This window comes from Balearica regulorum, chromosome 3, assembly GCF_011004875.1.
Source record: "Balearica regulorum gibbericeps isolate bBalReg1 chromosome 3, bBalReg1.pri, whole genome shotgun sequence".
Classification (NCBI taxonomy): domain Eukaryota; kingdom Metazoa; phylum Chordata; class Aves; order Gruiformes; family Gruidae; genus Balearica; species Balearica regulorum.
The window spans coordinates 14,129,444-14,146,837 of record NC_046186.1 but is presented as its reverse complement, the minus strand read 5'-3'; the positions used below and the strand labels follow the sequence as shown (position 1 = coordinate 14,146,837).

The following is a 17,394-nucleotide window of genomic DNA, read 5'->3' as shown; positions in this document are numbered from 1 at the left end:
ATAATGTTATAAACACTAATTTTGCATTTGAAAGCTTGTGTTACATACTAAAGTGTGTTATGTTCAGAACTACTCAAGTGAGAGGCCAAGTATTGATCTGTTAAAGGTGAGAAAGCTATATATGAAAGTTACTGAACTATAAAAATAGTGTTTCCATCAAATGGTTTTGTTATCCACTCAAAATGTTTTTTGAAGAATGTGCTTGATTCCAATTTTATTAAATTTAATTTTTAAATTATCTCAAATTTATGTTTTGTGATAAGAGGAATATAAAATCCTGAACCTTATTGTTTCCCCCCGGTAACACTTTTACACTTACCAGAATTTATTATTTCCATATTTTACTGTAGGTAGACTGTAAATTATTTTAGCCTTCACATTTGAATTAGCACTTCCACAATCCCACTACATACAGATATGGAGGTATTAAAAGTAGGCTATATATAATAAATATAGTTGTATAATGCAGGATCTGCAAGGGAAGTTTTATAAAATATTCTTTTTTAATTTAATCCAGAATCTCATTAGTCCAAAGTCTGTATCTTCTCAGGCAGCAATAGGGAAATCAATGCCAGTTTCTGTTGCTCTGCAATTCTTACGGCTCTGAGTGAGTTTTATTATGTCACAATTATTCTGTAACTGAGGATGAAATATACTAAGAAATGCATCCCAGATATGCAGTCTTACACAGTTATGATATGTATTGCATTTTTCATATTGCATGAAAACATTATTTTCTACCATTATAATAGTTTAGTACTGAATTAGTAAATGCAACTATATAACTGATTACATATATTTGTAGGTTTCCAATTATTCCATATATGTGATACAGAAGCAGTGGGCAGAGAGAGCAGCTCTTCATTTTCCAGGAATATCCATAGGACATGTGACAAATTCATCAAGACTAAGTACAGCTGGTGCCTAAAACAGAGTGCCAGCAACACCACGTTTTGGGAAAACTGATCCGCATACACCAGTGGAAAAGGTATCTCACCTGCTTTTGGCTGTCACAGTTAAGTACCCTTCAGAATTCCTGCTGTGCACATTGCGATGACAGGTCTTTTGAAGCAACTCTGCCACCAGAGGAGAAAAGTTATATCCGATTTCCCATAAACAAATCAAGCATTGTTTTGATGATGTCATTAACCTTTAACAGAATTTGGGGAGAGGGGAACTTTTTTCCCTCCTAAAACAACCTAGACTGAATAATCTAAACATCAGAAAAGTCAAACAACATTAAACAACAGTTTAGAAGCTTGCTATGTTTTTTTTTTCTTGATGTATACAATTAAAATTGTGAAGCAATAGCTTTTCACAAAATCAAAATGGGCTATTTTAAAGACACAGCTGAACTCTGAGTAAGATCCAAAGCTGTCTGCCACCATATAGTGAAAACAGTCCTTCAGAACTGTACCTTTATAAAGCATAATGAATGTTCATGGAAGAAATTTTGTTCTAAACCCTGTAAAAAGGTGACAAATAAGACAATGGCAGCAATACACTTTCATGAGAAGACTGGAGAAGGTAAGCCAAGGTATAGTTCAGTATTACGCAGGCAAAAGACAAACGTGGTAGGTGAAGATGGGACAAGTCAGGCATGAACAAGTCAGAAATACCAAGAAAATCCTGTTAATGCTCTGTGGAAAAACAGCACAGGTATAGCTCAGCTCACACGCTATAGGAAGGTATGTAAAGGCTGCTACTGGCCAGCCTGAAACCTCCTCTGTGCTGAACATGAGCACCTGCAGGCTGAGAGAGTTGCGTCAGTTCCCAGTCTCCTTGGTGGCCCTCTGCTGAGCTCGCTCCAGTTTACTGATGTCTTTCCTGTACTGGGGCCAGTATTCTAGATGCAGTTGAGAAAGTGTGGTAGGTAGTCTGATTGCTTAGTCTCCTGGCTGTGCTTCTGTTCATGCAGGACAATATGTTGCTGGCCTTCCCTGCTGGTTCATGTCCTCCTTGTGCCCACCAGGACTTTCAGGTCCTTTTCAACAGAGCTACTTCCCAGTCAGTCAGTCTCCAGCCTTTGCAATAGCTTCTTCAGTTGTAGGAACAGGACTCGGTACTCGCCCTTCTTGAACTCCCCAAGGCTCTTGCTGGCCCATTGCTCCAGCCCGTCTAGGTCCCTCTGAATGACAGACAGCTTGGCTCCAGCATAGCAGCTCCTCTGAAACTTCCCTCCTTCCCTGGTGACAGCTCATGTTCCTCACAACTCCCTCATGTCTTCAAGTTCTCATTCCCCTCTTCAAAAACTCCTCACGACTAATACCTATAGTGCTTTTGCCAGCTCACTTTCTGCAGCAGCATTCTGGCTTCAGTGAGCTGCTCCTGCTGCTTTCCCAGATCCCCACATCGGCCAGTTTGTGTAAGAGCTTCTATTCCTCCAAGCCACTGCTTTTAACGTTTACAGGGATCACAAGAACTTTCCCTACTCCTACCAAAAGTCAATCCATACAGAAACACAAGTGCCATCATGACAAGTTAATCTTACCCTCAAAAGTTACCTTCCACTATGAAGTAGAAAAAGTAAGATCTGAGATTTTTTTTTTTCCCCCCAAACACATCCTTGAAACTACAAGGAAACTACAATTAACTACATTGACTCTTCTACCTCTAAACTGCTTTTTTTCTTCTTTCCCTTAGTGCAAAGGAAAAGAAGTGCATATAAAACTTATGCCCTTCTTATTTATTTCACTGTAGCACTATACAAATTAATTCAAACAAAAAGAGCTGACCATGGGATTAAATTCTTTTAACATAAACACTTCGGAACTACACTAAAAACAAAAGCAGTTCAGCTTCAGAAAGAAAAAGAAAAACTAATACGAAAAAATGAGGACTATATATTAGACATTCTGCAGACATGCAGTCATCAAACCTATTTACATATACATACTAAGAAGAGATGAGCTGAAGCTGTAAGAGCTTTATGGAAACTGCAGTGCCACAGGCAATAACTAAAACCCTAGTTCAGGAGAAGATATCATTATGGAAAGACAAAGTTAACTGCTTAGGAACCTCTTAGTTTAATTGTGCAGTATTTATCTATTCATAGATGAGAGTCTACTACGTAGAAATTTTCAGGCTGTAAAAGCTTCACGAAGTTTTTAGAAGGTATCTCAACTCTCACCCCAGTTCATCAGGCAAATGGAGTTCATCCACAACTCTCCCCTAAAAATTCACTTTAAGCCATGACTGAAAACCAATATTTGAGAAAGTTAAGGAGTGAAAAAGCAGAAACATAGCAACTTTTTATATCTTAGAGGGAAGATTTTTACTACTAGTGTAATGTGCAATATAGCAGACTTATGGCTGCTGAGGGAACCATCCATTTGAATTTCCCAACTTCTGTGAGTGGTAATGTTGCAATATAGCAGTCAAATGTAGAAAAAAGGATAAGAAAATTAAAAGAAAAGGAAAAATACTCTGGTTATGTATTTATAATGGTGGTAAAGCATTAGTTTCCTCTGAGATCACCTTTGAAAACCTGAGGGCAACAGTGTTAACTATAGATTAAGAACACTTGCTGTAGCCATTAAAATAGAGATTAGAAAGAGCTATCATCTCCTTTGAATACCTAAACTTTTACCATCTTCACTCTAGTTGTCTTAACAGATGAAGTCTATACATCTGATGCATCTCTGAGAAGGACTATGAATCCCAATGACTAAGAGACAGCAGAGATTCAGGAGCCATTATTATAAAAGAAGCTGAGAAATAATACGAAAAGAAGTAGGAAAACATTACAATCACAATTCTGCAAAAAACACATTACTAAGTAATGTCAGTCTATCACAATACCAATTTGAAGCCAACAGGCATGTAGAGCCACTGATGCATCTTAGTGTTTCAGATTCCTTCGCAACTCCAGGAGCTTATATAACTCGTAGTCCTTTTCAAGAGTCTCATGAATACATAAATCCTCTGCTCAGACACAACAAACCTCCTCCTGAACAGTTCTGAGAGCGACCCCTAAAGATGCTAAGCTACAAAACACGAGCCAAAAACAAGAAACAAAGGGTATCTACCACTTGAGACTTTTCACAAGCAGATACAGGGAAAAAAAAATGTACATATTTCCTAACAACTTGGCCCAGAAGACAGAAGAAATTCTTCTACTATTTTCTTCCCCACATTTGTTATACCAACTCTTCCTTGACTGGTAAGACCTTAAAATTTCTGTGACACAGGCTATCCTAATGTAAATGACATGTACCAGTAACAAGAAAAACAACTGCTTTACATCTATAGAATGCACTAGCAAAACAAGCCTTTCTTTCACTAGGTACTTAAAATTTACTATCTGCAGCTGAACTGGAGGCTCCAGATGAAAGGAAATGGTAGTTATAACGCAACCTTTACAAAAACATTTCTCATAGGTAATGAAATTCTCCAGATATAGCACTTCTATGTGCATTCATGTTGCTGGAGGTGTACAGCAAGCAATTACATTTCAATGCTTTTGCCTTGGCAATAGCTAGAGGTGCCTATTTGTCCCACCTCACCAGTTCCATGCACAAACAAGGCAGCAACTGCTAGACAATCTCAAATTTTTCTTCAGCCAGATTCCCCTATAGATGGGGGAACTGAGAGAACACAGAGAATTGTGGTGAATTTCCATACGGATAGGTGCCACCTCAGAGAGCTCCAGCTGGGCGCCAACCCTCTTATCAAGTGCTCCATACACACAGACACAACATGGTCAACTCCCAGCAGTCCTTCATCCTACACACACATGCAGGGCCATATTTGAAGACCTGGAAGACAAACTACAGGGTTTTTTTTCCTCCACCAAAGTCTTTTTTGCCTTCAGAGCTGTACACTGCTCAGCAAGAGGTCTGAGCTGCAGAGGAATCAACAAGGCATGAACAAGGCATTCTTTAAGCAAGGCCACCAGGACAGGCTGCACTCTTAACATGGGTGCTATCATGCACTTGGTCCATGTTAGTGGTCTCATCACACGCACCACAGCAACCAATTACCCTGTTGGAATCTCTTGGTACAGACAATTATGGCCTTAAATTTTCAGAAAAACAATGAGCTAAAAGAAATCACAAGAGAGATCTTTTTTGCAGCTGAAAGTAGAAAATCCTTCTGATATCCAGCATACACTCTATTTCATAACTGCAACAGTGTGAAATGTAAAAAGGAAAACCAGACTGAGTCATTTACCTGACTCTGAATCATTTAAAATTTGTCTAGAGTCCAAGTTCATGAAGACAGATTGAATCATTCTCACCCCTTATCCCACGACCACTGTAATTACAAGCTGTATAAACTGAATAGACACTAAGTTATAATGCTACAGATGTTTTTTTCTACCAATTAAAACATGGGGGGTTATATTTTTGCAGTGTTCAGAAGTTTATTAATTATAGTCAGTACTTGCAACTTTTTAATATTATGTGGTAACAAAATAGTTTCATAAATTGTATCATAACCTTGTTCAATCAGTTAATTTAAGGCAAATTATGTCTATATACTATGTTCTATAGAGAAGTAAACTAGACAGCACAGTGATTTAAACTGGATTTCATAACTGCTACATATCTACAGAATGACAGTAATTTTATTCATACTAATATCCATTTAAAGAATAAATGCTAGAACTAAAAGTTCTAATAAACTCACTTAAAATGACCAAGAACTTCAATTCTCTTTGATTCACATGGATTCATTTTGATTCATATGAAAGAAGAATTGCCAGAATCTGAAGCTATTTGGACTGGGGAGAAGACTCACCCCATTAAGAAAACCAAAACTTTTTAAATTAGTAAGAAAATGTAACTTTGTACAACTTAAGTCTACTTGATTAGTTATTTTTCTCATTAATATATATTTTCATCAATACATAATTAATGCTATTAGATCAATAGAGTTTTTGGGAGTGTATTTAGCAATACTATGCAAGTAATCAATTTTTTAACAGGGAAATAGTTTTAGAAAAAGGTTAGATCAAGTATACAGTACATTGTTATAAGTATATGGGATTTGTGTATATAGGATTTGCTCTCATCCTCATTATCTAGTTATCGAAAGACAAACATTTCAAAGACATACAGTATTATCGGTTCTGCAACCGGAAAAAAAGTGTGAACCTGCACATCCTAGGACTGAAAAGTTCTGTCTGCCACAGGATCAAAGAGTCAAACTACATACTTCCATTTTTTCAGCAGCAGACAAAACTAAGTTCTTAACCCATAACTTCACATCTTTACTACTAGAAAGAACAGTGGTGAAATGTTTTATTTTAACTGTCATTTTGCCTCTTGGCACATAAGTCAGTTTCTTAAACAAACCAACCAACCACAACAACAAAATATAAAACTAAAACCAAGAACAAACAACCCCTCAGAAAGAAGGGGAACCTGTTTATGAACAGTACCAAAACAGCATAACCACATTTAAGAAGAGCCTTCTTCCCTCCCTCTCACATTAGAAATCTTATGAAAACAAAACAGAAAAATTGGAATATATTTTACCAATTTTATAAATAATTTCTCTTCATAGTCCTAACTGCTGCCTTAAAGAAAATAATAAAACAAGTGTTTTCGCACCATAATTAAATAACTAAATGTGTTCGTAATACTACCAACATAAATAAAAAGGGCACTGGTAAGTATTAGATATCATGAAATAAAGACTAACTTCTGCTCAGAAAGGACAAAACAGTAAGTATTACAAGCTAGGAAAAATGTCAGCGGAATAACTTGATGGGGAAAAAAAAAAAACAAAACAAAAAACCCCAAAACTTTTCTACCTGGAGAATTATCCAAATGGGACTATTAAAACTTTGAAGTGAAAAACTTAACTATAACGCTGGAAGACTACCCCAAAAAAATTCTATTAGATACTCCAAAAACTATCCTTCTGAAGTAAAACTTCAAAGTCCTATTGTAAAATATTAAATAACGCAATCTCCCCAATTCTTTATGGGCACTGAACAATATGCTTCAAAAATAATTTCATAACAAAAGTGTTTGAAATAAACACTGTAGAAGCAAAACTTTCATGAAAATTTACACAAAATTGACAGTAAACTAACATTTTATGCTGCAATGAAAGAGTAGGAAAGTGTGGCTTTAAAGCTTTTCATAATTCTACCTTACCAAGTTGTGTAAGAATCAGTAACAAGAAGATTAATGATTTTGAAGTTACTGACTGCTTAAGTGTTAAATTACATTTCAAAACAAATCCAAAAAAATGTAATTGCTTCCTGGGAGCTAAACACTTGTATTACTAATTTCCTAACACTTGCTGTTATTACAAACCAATTACAGACTTGTACTTACACCTGTGAAAATCTGGGTGGTTTCAGGTCAGAAAATGCCATGCTTCCTCTTATGTGTAATGAAGGCAAGATCATTTAAAGTCCTTACTTTCCCGATAATAACCAAAAGAGACCAAAAAGCTTCCATGAATGCCACAAAGTAAAGCAGAAAATGAAGACTGATCAAGTACATAAAGAAAAAGCTGCTTTCTTGATTCCAGGTAATAACCAACAGTAGACTGCAATATACAGAAACTAATTTAAGCATTAACATAAAAAAAATTCTGATTTTTTTTTTAGTTAATATCCATTGATGCATTCTTACCAAGCTTCAGGCAACAAGAAAGCATATTCATGTGGTGAAGTTGTCTCTGGAAAATTGGAGAGAATTGCCTGTCTGTGTGGAAGTAAAGCTGATCCGTGGAACGTGAACAAGATTTCCAGGGCTCTGACGTTGCTTTCCTAAAGAGTAAAACAGTTGCAGAACTAGCTTAAGACTGATTTAGACAAAGTGAGCAAAGTAAGCTTAGGTCACGCAACAAACACTTAACTTTAAAATTTTCTTTAGCAATAAAGAAAATTAGCTCAAAGTCACTGCATTTATTTATTTACAATCAAATAAATACACCCTTCCACCTCTTAAATTTCCATTGAGATTCAACCAAGTTCAAAGAGGGGGAAAAATGCACTTAAGTGAAAACAGCAATCCCAAAACAAAATTACATTCTAGCAAAACAAATATTAATACCCGAGCATAAGTTCTTGCTGAAAGCACAATATTCTGATTTCTGAACTTCTTGAAGAATTCGCCATCATAGTGCTGTTCAGCTGCATGAGGCCCTCCAAGGATTTCCTGAAAGAACAAAAAAACCCCAAAAAAACCTCACCCACTTATAGAAGATTGTTTTTTATACAAGATTTACAAAAGCATCAAAAAGCCTACACGTTTTTTATCTTGGTATGAATTAGTATGAGATATATGTGGGAAAGCATGCTGCGTTTTTTTTTTTTGTTTCTGTATGAAAAACACAGACATATTTTTGATTCATAAGCTAAGACAATTTTCTGCCTTATTTAATTAGGGTTTAGACAACATTAGTTATGAAGAGATGTGGTTAAAGCCATTACATGACTAGTGCCAACTGCAAAGTTAAAGTTAAAGTTAAAAAACTAAGCAAAACACAGTTTGGCATTCCAAAAACTTTCACTTCAGTAAGCTCCTGGAAGAAAAAGATTAATTAGACAACCTGAATAAAACTTGCTAATTAGAGTGACAGAGGAAAATAACAGTAATCCTGCACCAACTCCACATCCCAATGTTGTTGCAAAACTGAATTCCCTGCAGACAGTATGTTCAAATCAGGCTTCTGCCCAACTATACCTCTCGACACTAGAAGCCAACCATTTGCAACAGTGAAGCAGAAGAAACACGGTAGCTTGAACAGAAGAGAGCTTACATTTCTCAAGTGAGAGGCTGCAGCATTTCAAGAAGACTATAAACATTAATAGTACAATATATAACAAAAATAGATATGATGATGCAATGAAAAAGCTACAGTAATACCTACGGAATGAGAACTCAGAAGAAGTGCAGCAAGTTAAAAAGTTTCCTCACCTCATAGGTTCCAAGGCGATCAAGGTAAGTTAACAGCTTCAGCCTGCTACGGCACAGTTCTTTCTGTTCCAGCGTCAGTCTGTGTTCAAAACAGGAATTTTCACACTTGCAGTTGATAATTTACATCATGTGCGTATGAAGACAATGATTATACATTTTAATGATTTTGTGCACTAAAATAGGTCAAGAATGTAAACCAAGAACTTTGACACAATATAATGCTAATTAAAATTTGCCACTTTCCTATTACGAATAACATACATGAGAGTAATTATGTTCTTGCAACTGTGTAGTTATAATAAATGTGTAACTCTGAATAAAACATGGCCTAACATTTCATTTACTTTGAGAAGTTTACTGATAATAGCAGTTCTTGATGCTTCTTGGCCTCTTTTTCCTTTCTAGCATCCATTTCTTCATCCGCTGACAAAAAGTCTTCATAGGGAATTTCAATGTCCACCTCCCCTGGTAAGATAAATCTGGAGGACAAAACCAACAATGTAATCAATGTGGATACAAACAAACAAAAAGATATGACAAACAAATTATTGAATAAACATACTAACATATCTTTTTATTTATGTCGACTAAAAATCTAAACTCGTATAGAAAATTATAATAGTGAGTTTTGCTGATGTAAAGCAGCAGGCACTAATCACACGCCAACAAGAGGCATAATCTCATTTCCACCCCCTCCCTAAAACAAAATTTAAAAAAACAAACAAACAAAAAAACCCACCAACCACAGAGCTATGATGCTTGTGAAAAGTTTCTAAATTCCACAGGCATTACTGGGATTGGAAGCATCTCTACAACATACAATGGTAACAGATGACTGCACAAAGGAAGAACAGTGTTCTATTTTCACCACCAGGAACTGAATACTGAAGAGCATTGACTCCACATGTATGTCCTCACTGACCCACTGTATTTGCTTTGTTCCCCTCCCCACTTCAACAACAGAAGATCATTATAACAATTAACACATACAATAAAATGCCTTTATAGGAGTAGCTGTAGCTTCCAGAAGAGGCAGGAGAAACAGATTCTCATAGAAAAAACGTGACATCTAAAGTTCTCTGTGATGGAGAAAATAAAGGACATCCAGAGAAGACTGAAAGTGCAGTACAAAATAAACAGTGATTTCACCTTTGTGAGAGGTAAAATGTGAACAGGTACTTTGTGGAAATATTTAGAAGAGCTTGATTCAAAGCATTACTTTCCTATGTCCTTCAAAAGCATCTTAACATTCCATTAGTGGTTGATTAAAAAAAGGAAAAAAAACCACAACACTGCAAAATTATTAGAAAAGACTTCATCCACCATTCTTTAAAAAGAAAACAAACAAAAAATACTCTTCCCAAACCTGCCACCATCTTCTCCTTTTCCTATGGCCACAAGAGCCTCCAAGTCTGTGCCTTTCAAGCCATACTGAAGCAGTTTCTTAGCAGCATCCACATTCTCTGGAACTCTTTCCAAGCACTCGTGAAGAACCCATGCGCGCTTCTTAATTTTGCTCTGTCCAAGAACAAGAGCATAGGCACAATGTTATATGCTTCAATCCAAAGCAATGGAACTAGAGATGTTACAGTCTTCTAATGTGTTTCTTCCACTTTAGTAAATGTCAAGTTAATCTGATGACTGGCAATGGGCATCACCAAAAGAGGTGAGAAAACTACCCCACAAATGCTAATCCTACAGTTCTGTTTATCAGTACATGGACTTAATTTTATTTGGTTAATGTAATGGAACTAAGCCTCTTTACAGTGCTCTGCTAATGACTTTTTGTTGACTAGCAGAAGAGAAGTCTAATTCCCACCTGCAGAAAGCTAAGCTGCAACCTGAAGCTAACACATACTCACAGCATACAGCCCACCAACAGAAAGAGAACCAAAGTATGCAAAAAAGCGTAATTCCTTCAGAGTACATGTGGCAGAAAAGGGCACAGAAATGCCAAAATATTTAGCACAACTTTCACAACAACAGGAGCAGAAGTTATTATTTGTATTCCCTAACTAGCATTACTCCTCCTCACACTAAACAAAATGTGACAGTTTTGGGCTAAAATGCAGTTGTTACAGACTGAGTGTATTCCACAATATCAAGTAATTTTCAGTATCAACCTCTTCACATGCCAATAGGATTCTGTGACAGAAAGGACACACCAGGTCACAAAAAATTATCGGCCTTATCTGCTGATCTTCAGTTGAGATTACACAGCACATGGAGAATGGCTACATGTAAAATCTTATTTTGACATTAAATTATTATCTGACTTGAAACAAAAAATTAGGTTAGATTTCTCTTGATCTCTTGGAAGAATTTCCAGTGTAGAACCATTAGGTTGGGCATCTCTGACAATGCTTGTCTGCTGATTTTGAGGAATTTCCTCCAAGCCAAAAAACCCCTATGTTGCATTCTACTGAAAAACTCCAGTTAAAGGTAGCAGAGTTTAATATAAACTTTTTTTATTCAAACTTTGCTATGAAGCTACTGATACCAACATTGCCTTCCCATTTAATTTTCTAATATACTTGGAAGTTATTTAAATGCTTTGTATTTCCAATTATTATTCATTTGCCATGCAGCAATCTACTGCTGCATGCAGGGGAGAGATCACAGAAAGCATGCTGCTGTTAATGGAAATTAGAAGATACTCCAAAGGAAAGATTTCCATTAACTTCCAAGGTCTCTGGATCAGGCCATCAAGTTAAATGAACAAGATCACTCTCTTCCACATCATATGAAGTGGAATTTGCAGGACAGCTCTGCAAATTGCCACCAACTTATGTTGCATAAATTAGAATGCAACTGAGAATTCAATTCCTGTGAAGATAATGCAGTCATTCTGATAAGAAAGCCTACAAGCCACAAAAAACAAACCCACCAAGTAGTCCTGAATTGAAGCGACGTTAACAGCTGATTTCCTCCACTGTCTTTGATACACAAGATCAGAATCAAGGCCATATGCTTGAGCCAAAGACAAAGCTTCCCCATAGTCTTCATTATCGATCTAAAATCCAAACACATGAAAATGAAAGTCATCTGATTTCCATATTAAACAATCAATTATTAATTCTGTGTGTTGAAACAGGCAGAGGGATAATTACTGTGGGTATGCTTAAGCAGGTACGTACGTCAGACAATGGCTCAAGATATGGATGAGTAAGATTCAAATCAGAAACCTCTAGAAAATCAGAGGGTTTTCCTCAAGAAAAAGGAAGCAGTTATTTAGGTAACTGATATGACATCAGCACTTCCTGGAAACTCTAATAGTTACAGACTGGGCTGGTTTACCATCAGAACAATTGAAATTGCCTAGACAAAGTACTCTGCAGAGTAGACATAAAAAATAAGAAGTATCTGTTCTTCAGTAAAAATGAGTAAAAGGGTTAATTTCATGTATGCCTAAAAAAAACCATGCAAGTAAACTACATTAACATCAGAGTAGAAGTTAACCCATTCCCTGGCCAATAACAAGCTCAACTAATTTAGAATCATAGAATTGTTTTGGTCCGGAAAAGACCTTTAAGATCATCAAGTCCAATCATCAACCTAACACTGCCAAGTCCAGCCACTAAACCATGTCCCTACGCACCACATCTACGTGTCTTTTAAATACCTCCAGGGATGGTGACTCAACCACAGGAGAGCCTGTTCCACTGCTTGACAACCCTTTCGGTGAAGAAATTTTTCCTAACATCCAATGTAAACCTTCCCTGGTGCAACCTGAGGCCATTTCCTTTTGTCCTATCACTTGTTACTTGGCAGAAGAGACCAACACCCATTTCACTGCAACCTCCTTTCAGGTAGTTGTAGAGAGCAATAAGGTCTCCCCTCAGCCTCCTTTTCTCCAGGCTAAAAAAATTTCATTCAACATATCTGCCAGGTCTTTCATATTTGTAAACACTCACATGAGTACACTTCCAAGTCTGGCCAAGCTAATGATGCACAGTGTCTCCTTAGTGACCTGCAAGCATCATCTCATCTGATTTATTATAATGCTGGTTTTAAGTATGATCCCTTAGATTAGTTAACATAGTACACTGTCGACTAAAAGACTCTTAGAATTACGTGCCTAGATTCTTCTGTTAATAAAGAATAAAAATAAAAAGCTTATTTAGAAATAAAGCTCATTAGCAGATATGACCTTTCCTTTTATACTCGCCTTTCTCTGGTACAGTTCCTCTGGAGTCGTGGATCTCAAACTGACAAGGCGGAAATTCTTTGTAATAGTACGCGGACGTTTCCGTGGAGGAGCAAATCGTTCCATTTCTGTCACAAAGTACAGGCCTTGCTTTAGGTAGCTGAAGTACCTGTCCTTAGCAGAAGTTTCATCATCTGACTCAGAGTCATCTTCACCCTCATCTTCATCACCAGGCCTGCTCTCCAGGCGTAATCTTTTTGGAACGAGTTTTATCTCACACTGCACAGAAAACAATTCTTAAGGGTAGAATATGAAGCACCCACCTACTACATCTCAACTAGTCTGGTGAGAATGGAATATATTTCCACTTCCAGTACTTCAAATTTCAGAATCAAGATCCTTCCTCCCCTTCTGCTTTAAACCCTTTATTTCTCTGCTTACTTAATATATTCCACAAACCCTGTGTGGGTCTGTCTCCTAGATCTAAGGCTTCATCTCTTCCTACTGAAGCAAGGGTGAAGGCTTCTTAGTAGTAACCTGCTGCTACACTAAATGTCCTACACCACCCTGGAAAACACAGAGCTATAGAGACATCTTAGTACACTGTTATATAGCTTATTGCAGCGTACAATGTTTTCAACTCAGCTATCAAAAGCAAGGTTTTCTGTATGCAGGTCACTGGCTAGATCTGATTTCCAGAATAATACAAATAATTCCAAAAATACACATGTAAGCTTTGGTACATATTGAGATATTCTCATTAAAAAAATTTAAAATAATGTTTAAGATATTTAAGACCTATTTCAGCATCAGCCTTAGGAAATAGTTATTTTCTTCACTTTAAATAAAATTCCTGGTTAACTTCTTAACCAAAATTATGTTCTACTCCTTCCTGGAATCCTACTAAAGATCAACAAAAATAGATCTCTTACATGGCTTGGTCTTTAATTTAAATGCGTTACTCATTTTTCAGTGAAAACTGTCCGACACAAACTGTTTCCTGCAGCAAGATTCCTCTCATTAAGACTCAGCCTTCTAGGAGTTTTGCATCTACTATTGAGAACGTATTTGACAATTAATTTTTTATTAAGACAGTTGAATTGCAGCAAGTTCAGAATTTCCCTGCGATACCTACCTAGAGGTTAGCAAACAGAATCACTTTTTCTATTAGTAATAATAATTTGTATTTTTTTAGACCATACCACACACACAGGTAACACCCTTAGGATTACATATAGAAAAGCAAACTGTTTCTACATTCCAGTTCTCTACCTGTGCACATTCCTCACCTCCAGACTTAGAAATCCTCCATCATGAGCTGAAGTGACCTGAGGAGAACTCTCAAACCATTCACATGACTTTCCCAGCAAGTTTCTCAACGTCTTGACTGATGACACAGTCAATGCACCAGAGCAGCGAGCCAGGATCACAGAATTATCTGCCCACCAATTTACATCTATCAACGGGTAATAGGATTCTTTGTCTAAAATAAATAAAAAAGCGCCATACAAAGAAAGATAACTGTAAATACCAGATAATAATCAAAGTCACTTGTGTTCTTAAGAGATTTCATCTGATGGCCCAATTTAACAAACTTTTATTATGATATATGAATCCTTGGTTTACTAAGTTTGTATTTTAGATCAATTATATTTTACTAAATCAGTTCTGCATTAACTAAAGCTGTTAACGGGAAAAACACTTAATTTTGGACTTAATTTCTTTTAATATTATTTGCTAAATTAATTTATAGTAAACTGATTTATTTGCACAAAATATGACAAATTTTAGATATTTGATTAAGATGTGCTTCAGTACTTCCCATTTTTGACCCAATCTCCCTGGCAACAAACATAACACTGATGAAAGTCACAAAAGGTTACACTGCTTTTGAGGACAAGTGACAACTATGAACAAGGGTCCTGAAACAGCCAACAAAATGAAGCTATTAAGAAATTAAACCAACAAAAGAAACAAACACAAAAGTCACCATGACCAAGGATGGAAGCTGTGTAACTTTTACGATTGTTTTGATTACGGTAATTGGATCTTGGGACAAAATGTTCACCAGAAGTACCTCAGATTGTTCACTACAGTGTCATTTCCCACCTCTCTGGTGAAAATCATCTTTCCCGAAACAGCACTGAGAAACAGATCAGCTCATCACTTTTCTGCCACCTCAGTGCTTAGTCAGCAGCCTACCCATGAAGGTCAGATGAGTTAACCCAGAGACAGAATCACCAAGAAAAATAGTACAAAGAAACAGGGATCTTTTAATAATATAGAATGTACACAAGCAATAGTGAATGGATCATGGAATAGCTATTGATCTCTGCACTCTTGGAAGAGCCATGTAATAGCCAAGTGATCAATGGCTGCACACAGTGGCCTGAATTTTGGGAAAAGAACAGAGACTCACACGAGGCAAACCCAGTTGGAGAAAACAAAGCCTTTTTGTTTCAGAATTTTAAACTAATCTCTAAATTATTTCAAGATTTATTAGACATTCACAGAAAGAAAAGGTAAACTTTAGGTTTTAAACTGTGGACTTTAATAATGTGTTACCTATGATATTATGATGTAGTGGCTTCTGATACAAGCTGAGACATCTGCTGAATGTTCAGCATACTACAGAGTCCTAATCGCATGATTAATAATAAATGAAGTCCTGTGCTAACTGAAATATCCTTTTATATTTATTGTTATGGTTACAAAAGTATTCCTAAAAGAGGATTTTAAAAAAAAACCAACCCTATTGTGACACTCATTTAGCTATGCCATGCTATAAATTCAAACCATACATACCATTTTAGTGACTATTCTAACTAAGATTTAATTAAGCCATTTCAGATCTTTGTACATTTGTATAAATACTTTTAACTACACAGTGGTCTAAAATAATGATCTAACCGTACCACATACCTTTTATTTTCTTTCTTTTTTCACTAGAGAGTCTCCAGTCTGGGTTGATCTCATCATAACCTGGCTAAAAAAAACAGTACAAGAGAAAAAAAAAAAAAGATTATATGCAAGTCAGTCTTCGTAACGCTATGTATTTAATCTACTGCTCTCCCACTCATTTTTAAATGAAAACACTCCCACAAATTCAAACTTTTCCTGAGCATAAAACATACAGCTACTTTAGTGACATTGTACTCTTTTCTAAACAGTTACATTAAAACAAAAAAACATAGAAAAATAGAGTGCTGGATTCCTAAAACACCGTACTGGAAAACAAGAATACCATCAGACCTGGCCTAGTCATCATTAAACAGTAATCATACTCTAAAGATTTCTGAAATAAAGCACATAGAAGCCCACCATGCCTATACATAGGACTGCCAACATGTAAAAGAAAAATCTCCAAAATAGTCCTCCTGTTTGCTCGTGTAGTGCTCCTGAGTACCAGTCTAGTACAGTGCTGTATGTATTAACTGTGGTTATTTTCAGAATTGTAAAGCCCCTTTCAAGACTACTGCATCAAGAGAAGTAACATTATTTAATGATGCACTGTAGCATTTAGAATTGATAAGCTCTTGCTGTGTTGTCTTTTTAGAGTTTGGTAATGTTAGAATACATGGGAACTACGCAAACACAGATGACAGTAATCCTGCCCCTAGTTGCAGGTAAATTATACAGCTCAGACAACCAAACCAGTTTTGGGTCATGCAGAAGGTGATTTTCAGGCTTAATTTTTTAGTAGAGAGGGGTCTAATAATTAAAATTAAACGTGGAGCCACTTTAACTTGTTTGGGTGACAATTAAGTAGGAATCACACACATGAAAATTATCCATTATAAGTGAACACTAATTTCACTTATCAAAAAATAATTTTGAAAACAGTCAAGTACTGATATACTCCTTTATATCACCCTCACTAGATGATAAAGTCCTAAAAACTAGTCCAGAATACATATTCATTATCATTAAAAATTAAGAAAAAATGAAATCATTCACTATAAACATCCTTGAGCAAAATTCGTATTCTCACAAAAAAACTGAAATGCATGTTAAAAATATAGAGCGATATATAGAGACAGATACGCATATATACACACATATATGTACACAACACTTTTGCCAACATTGCAGTAGGATTTTTTTTTGGTTGGTTTTTAAAAGTACTTTCCTAAATAAGCTTGGAACTACATTTCTGTGGTGGTTTGACCCCAGCTGGCAGCTGAGCACCACTCCCCTCCCCAGTGACAGAGGGGAGCGTAGGAAGAACAAAAGCAAAAACAGTCATGGGTCAAGACAAAGATAGTCTAAGAAGCTAAGGAAAGTGGAATAAAAAAGAAAAACCAAGTGATGCAAAGGCAATCATTCATTACCACCCACAAGCAGATTGATGTCCACCCAGTC

The 17,394-nt window shown here is 36.3% G+C and overlaps 1 protein-coding gene across 5 annotated transcripts in view; it reads right to left on the bottom strand.

The window, feature by feature from the left end:
* Positions 1-17,394, bottom strand: part of NBAS (NBAS subunit of NRZ tethering complex) — a 179,588-nt gene that overhangs the window by 137,179 nt on the left and 25,015 nt on the right. For 4 of the 5 annotated variants that reach the window (XM_075750595.1, XM_075750598.1, XM_075750597.1 and 1 more), the window contains exons 13-21: positions 15,955-16,018; positions 14,322-14,515; positions 13,054-13,311; positions 11,773-11,898; positions 10,252-10,403; positions 9,230-9,364; positions 8,886-8,964; positions 8,019-8,123; positions 7,596-7,732 (exon numbers count right to left, since the gene is read on the bottom strand). In XM_075750595.1, the coding sequence (XP_075606710.1) occupies positions 7,596-7,732; positions 8,019-8,123; positions 8,886-8,964; positions 9,230-9,364; positions 10,252-10,403; positions 11,773-11,898; positions 13,054-13,311; positions 14,322-14,515; positions 15,955-16,018 (1,250 nt within the window). The remainder of the gene's footprint in view (positions 1-7,595; positions 7,733-8,018; positions 8,124-8,885; positions 8,965-9,229; positions 9,365-10,251; positions 10,404-11,772; positions 11,899-13,053; positions 13,312-14,321; positions 14,516-15,954; positions 16,019-17,394) is intronic. The other variant, XM_075750596.1, reaches the window with a different exon arrangement.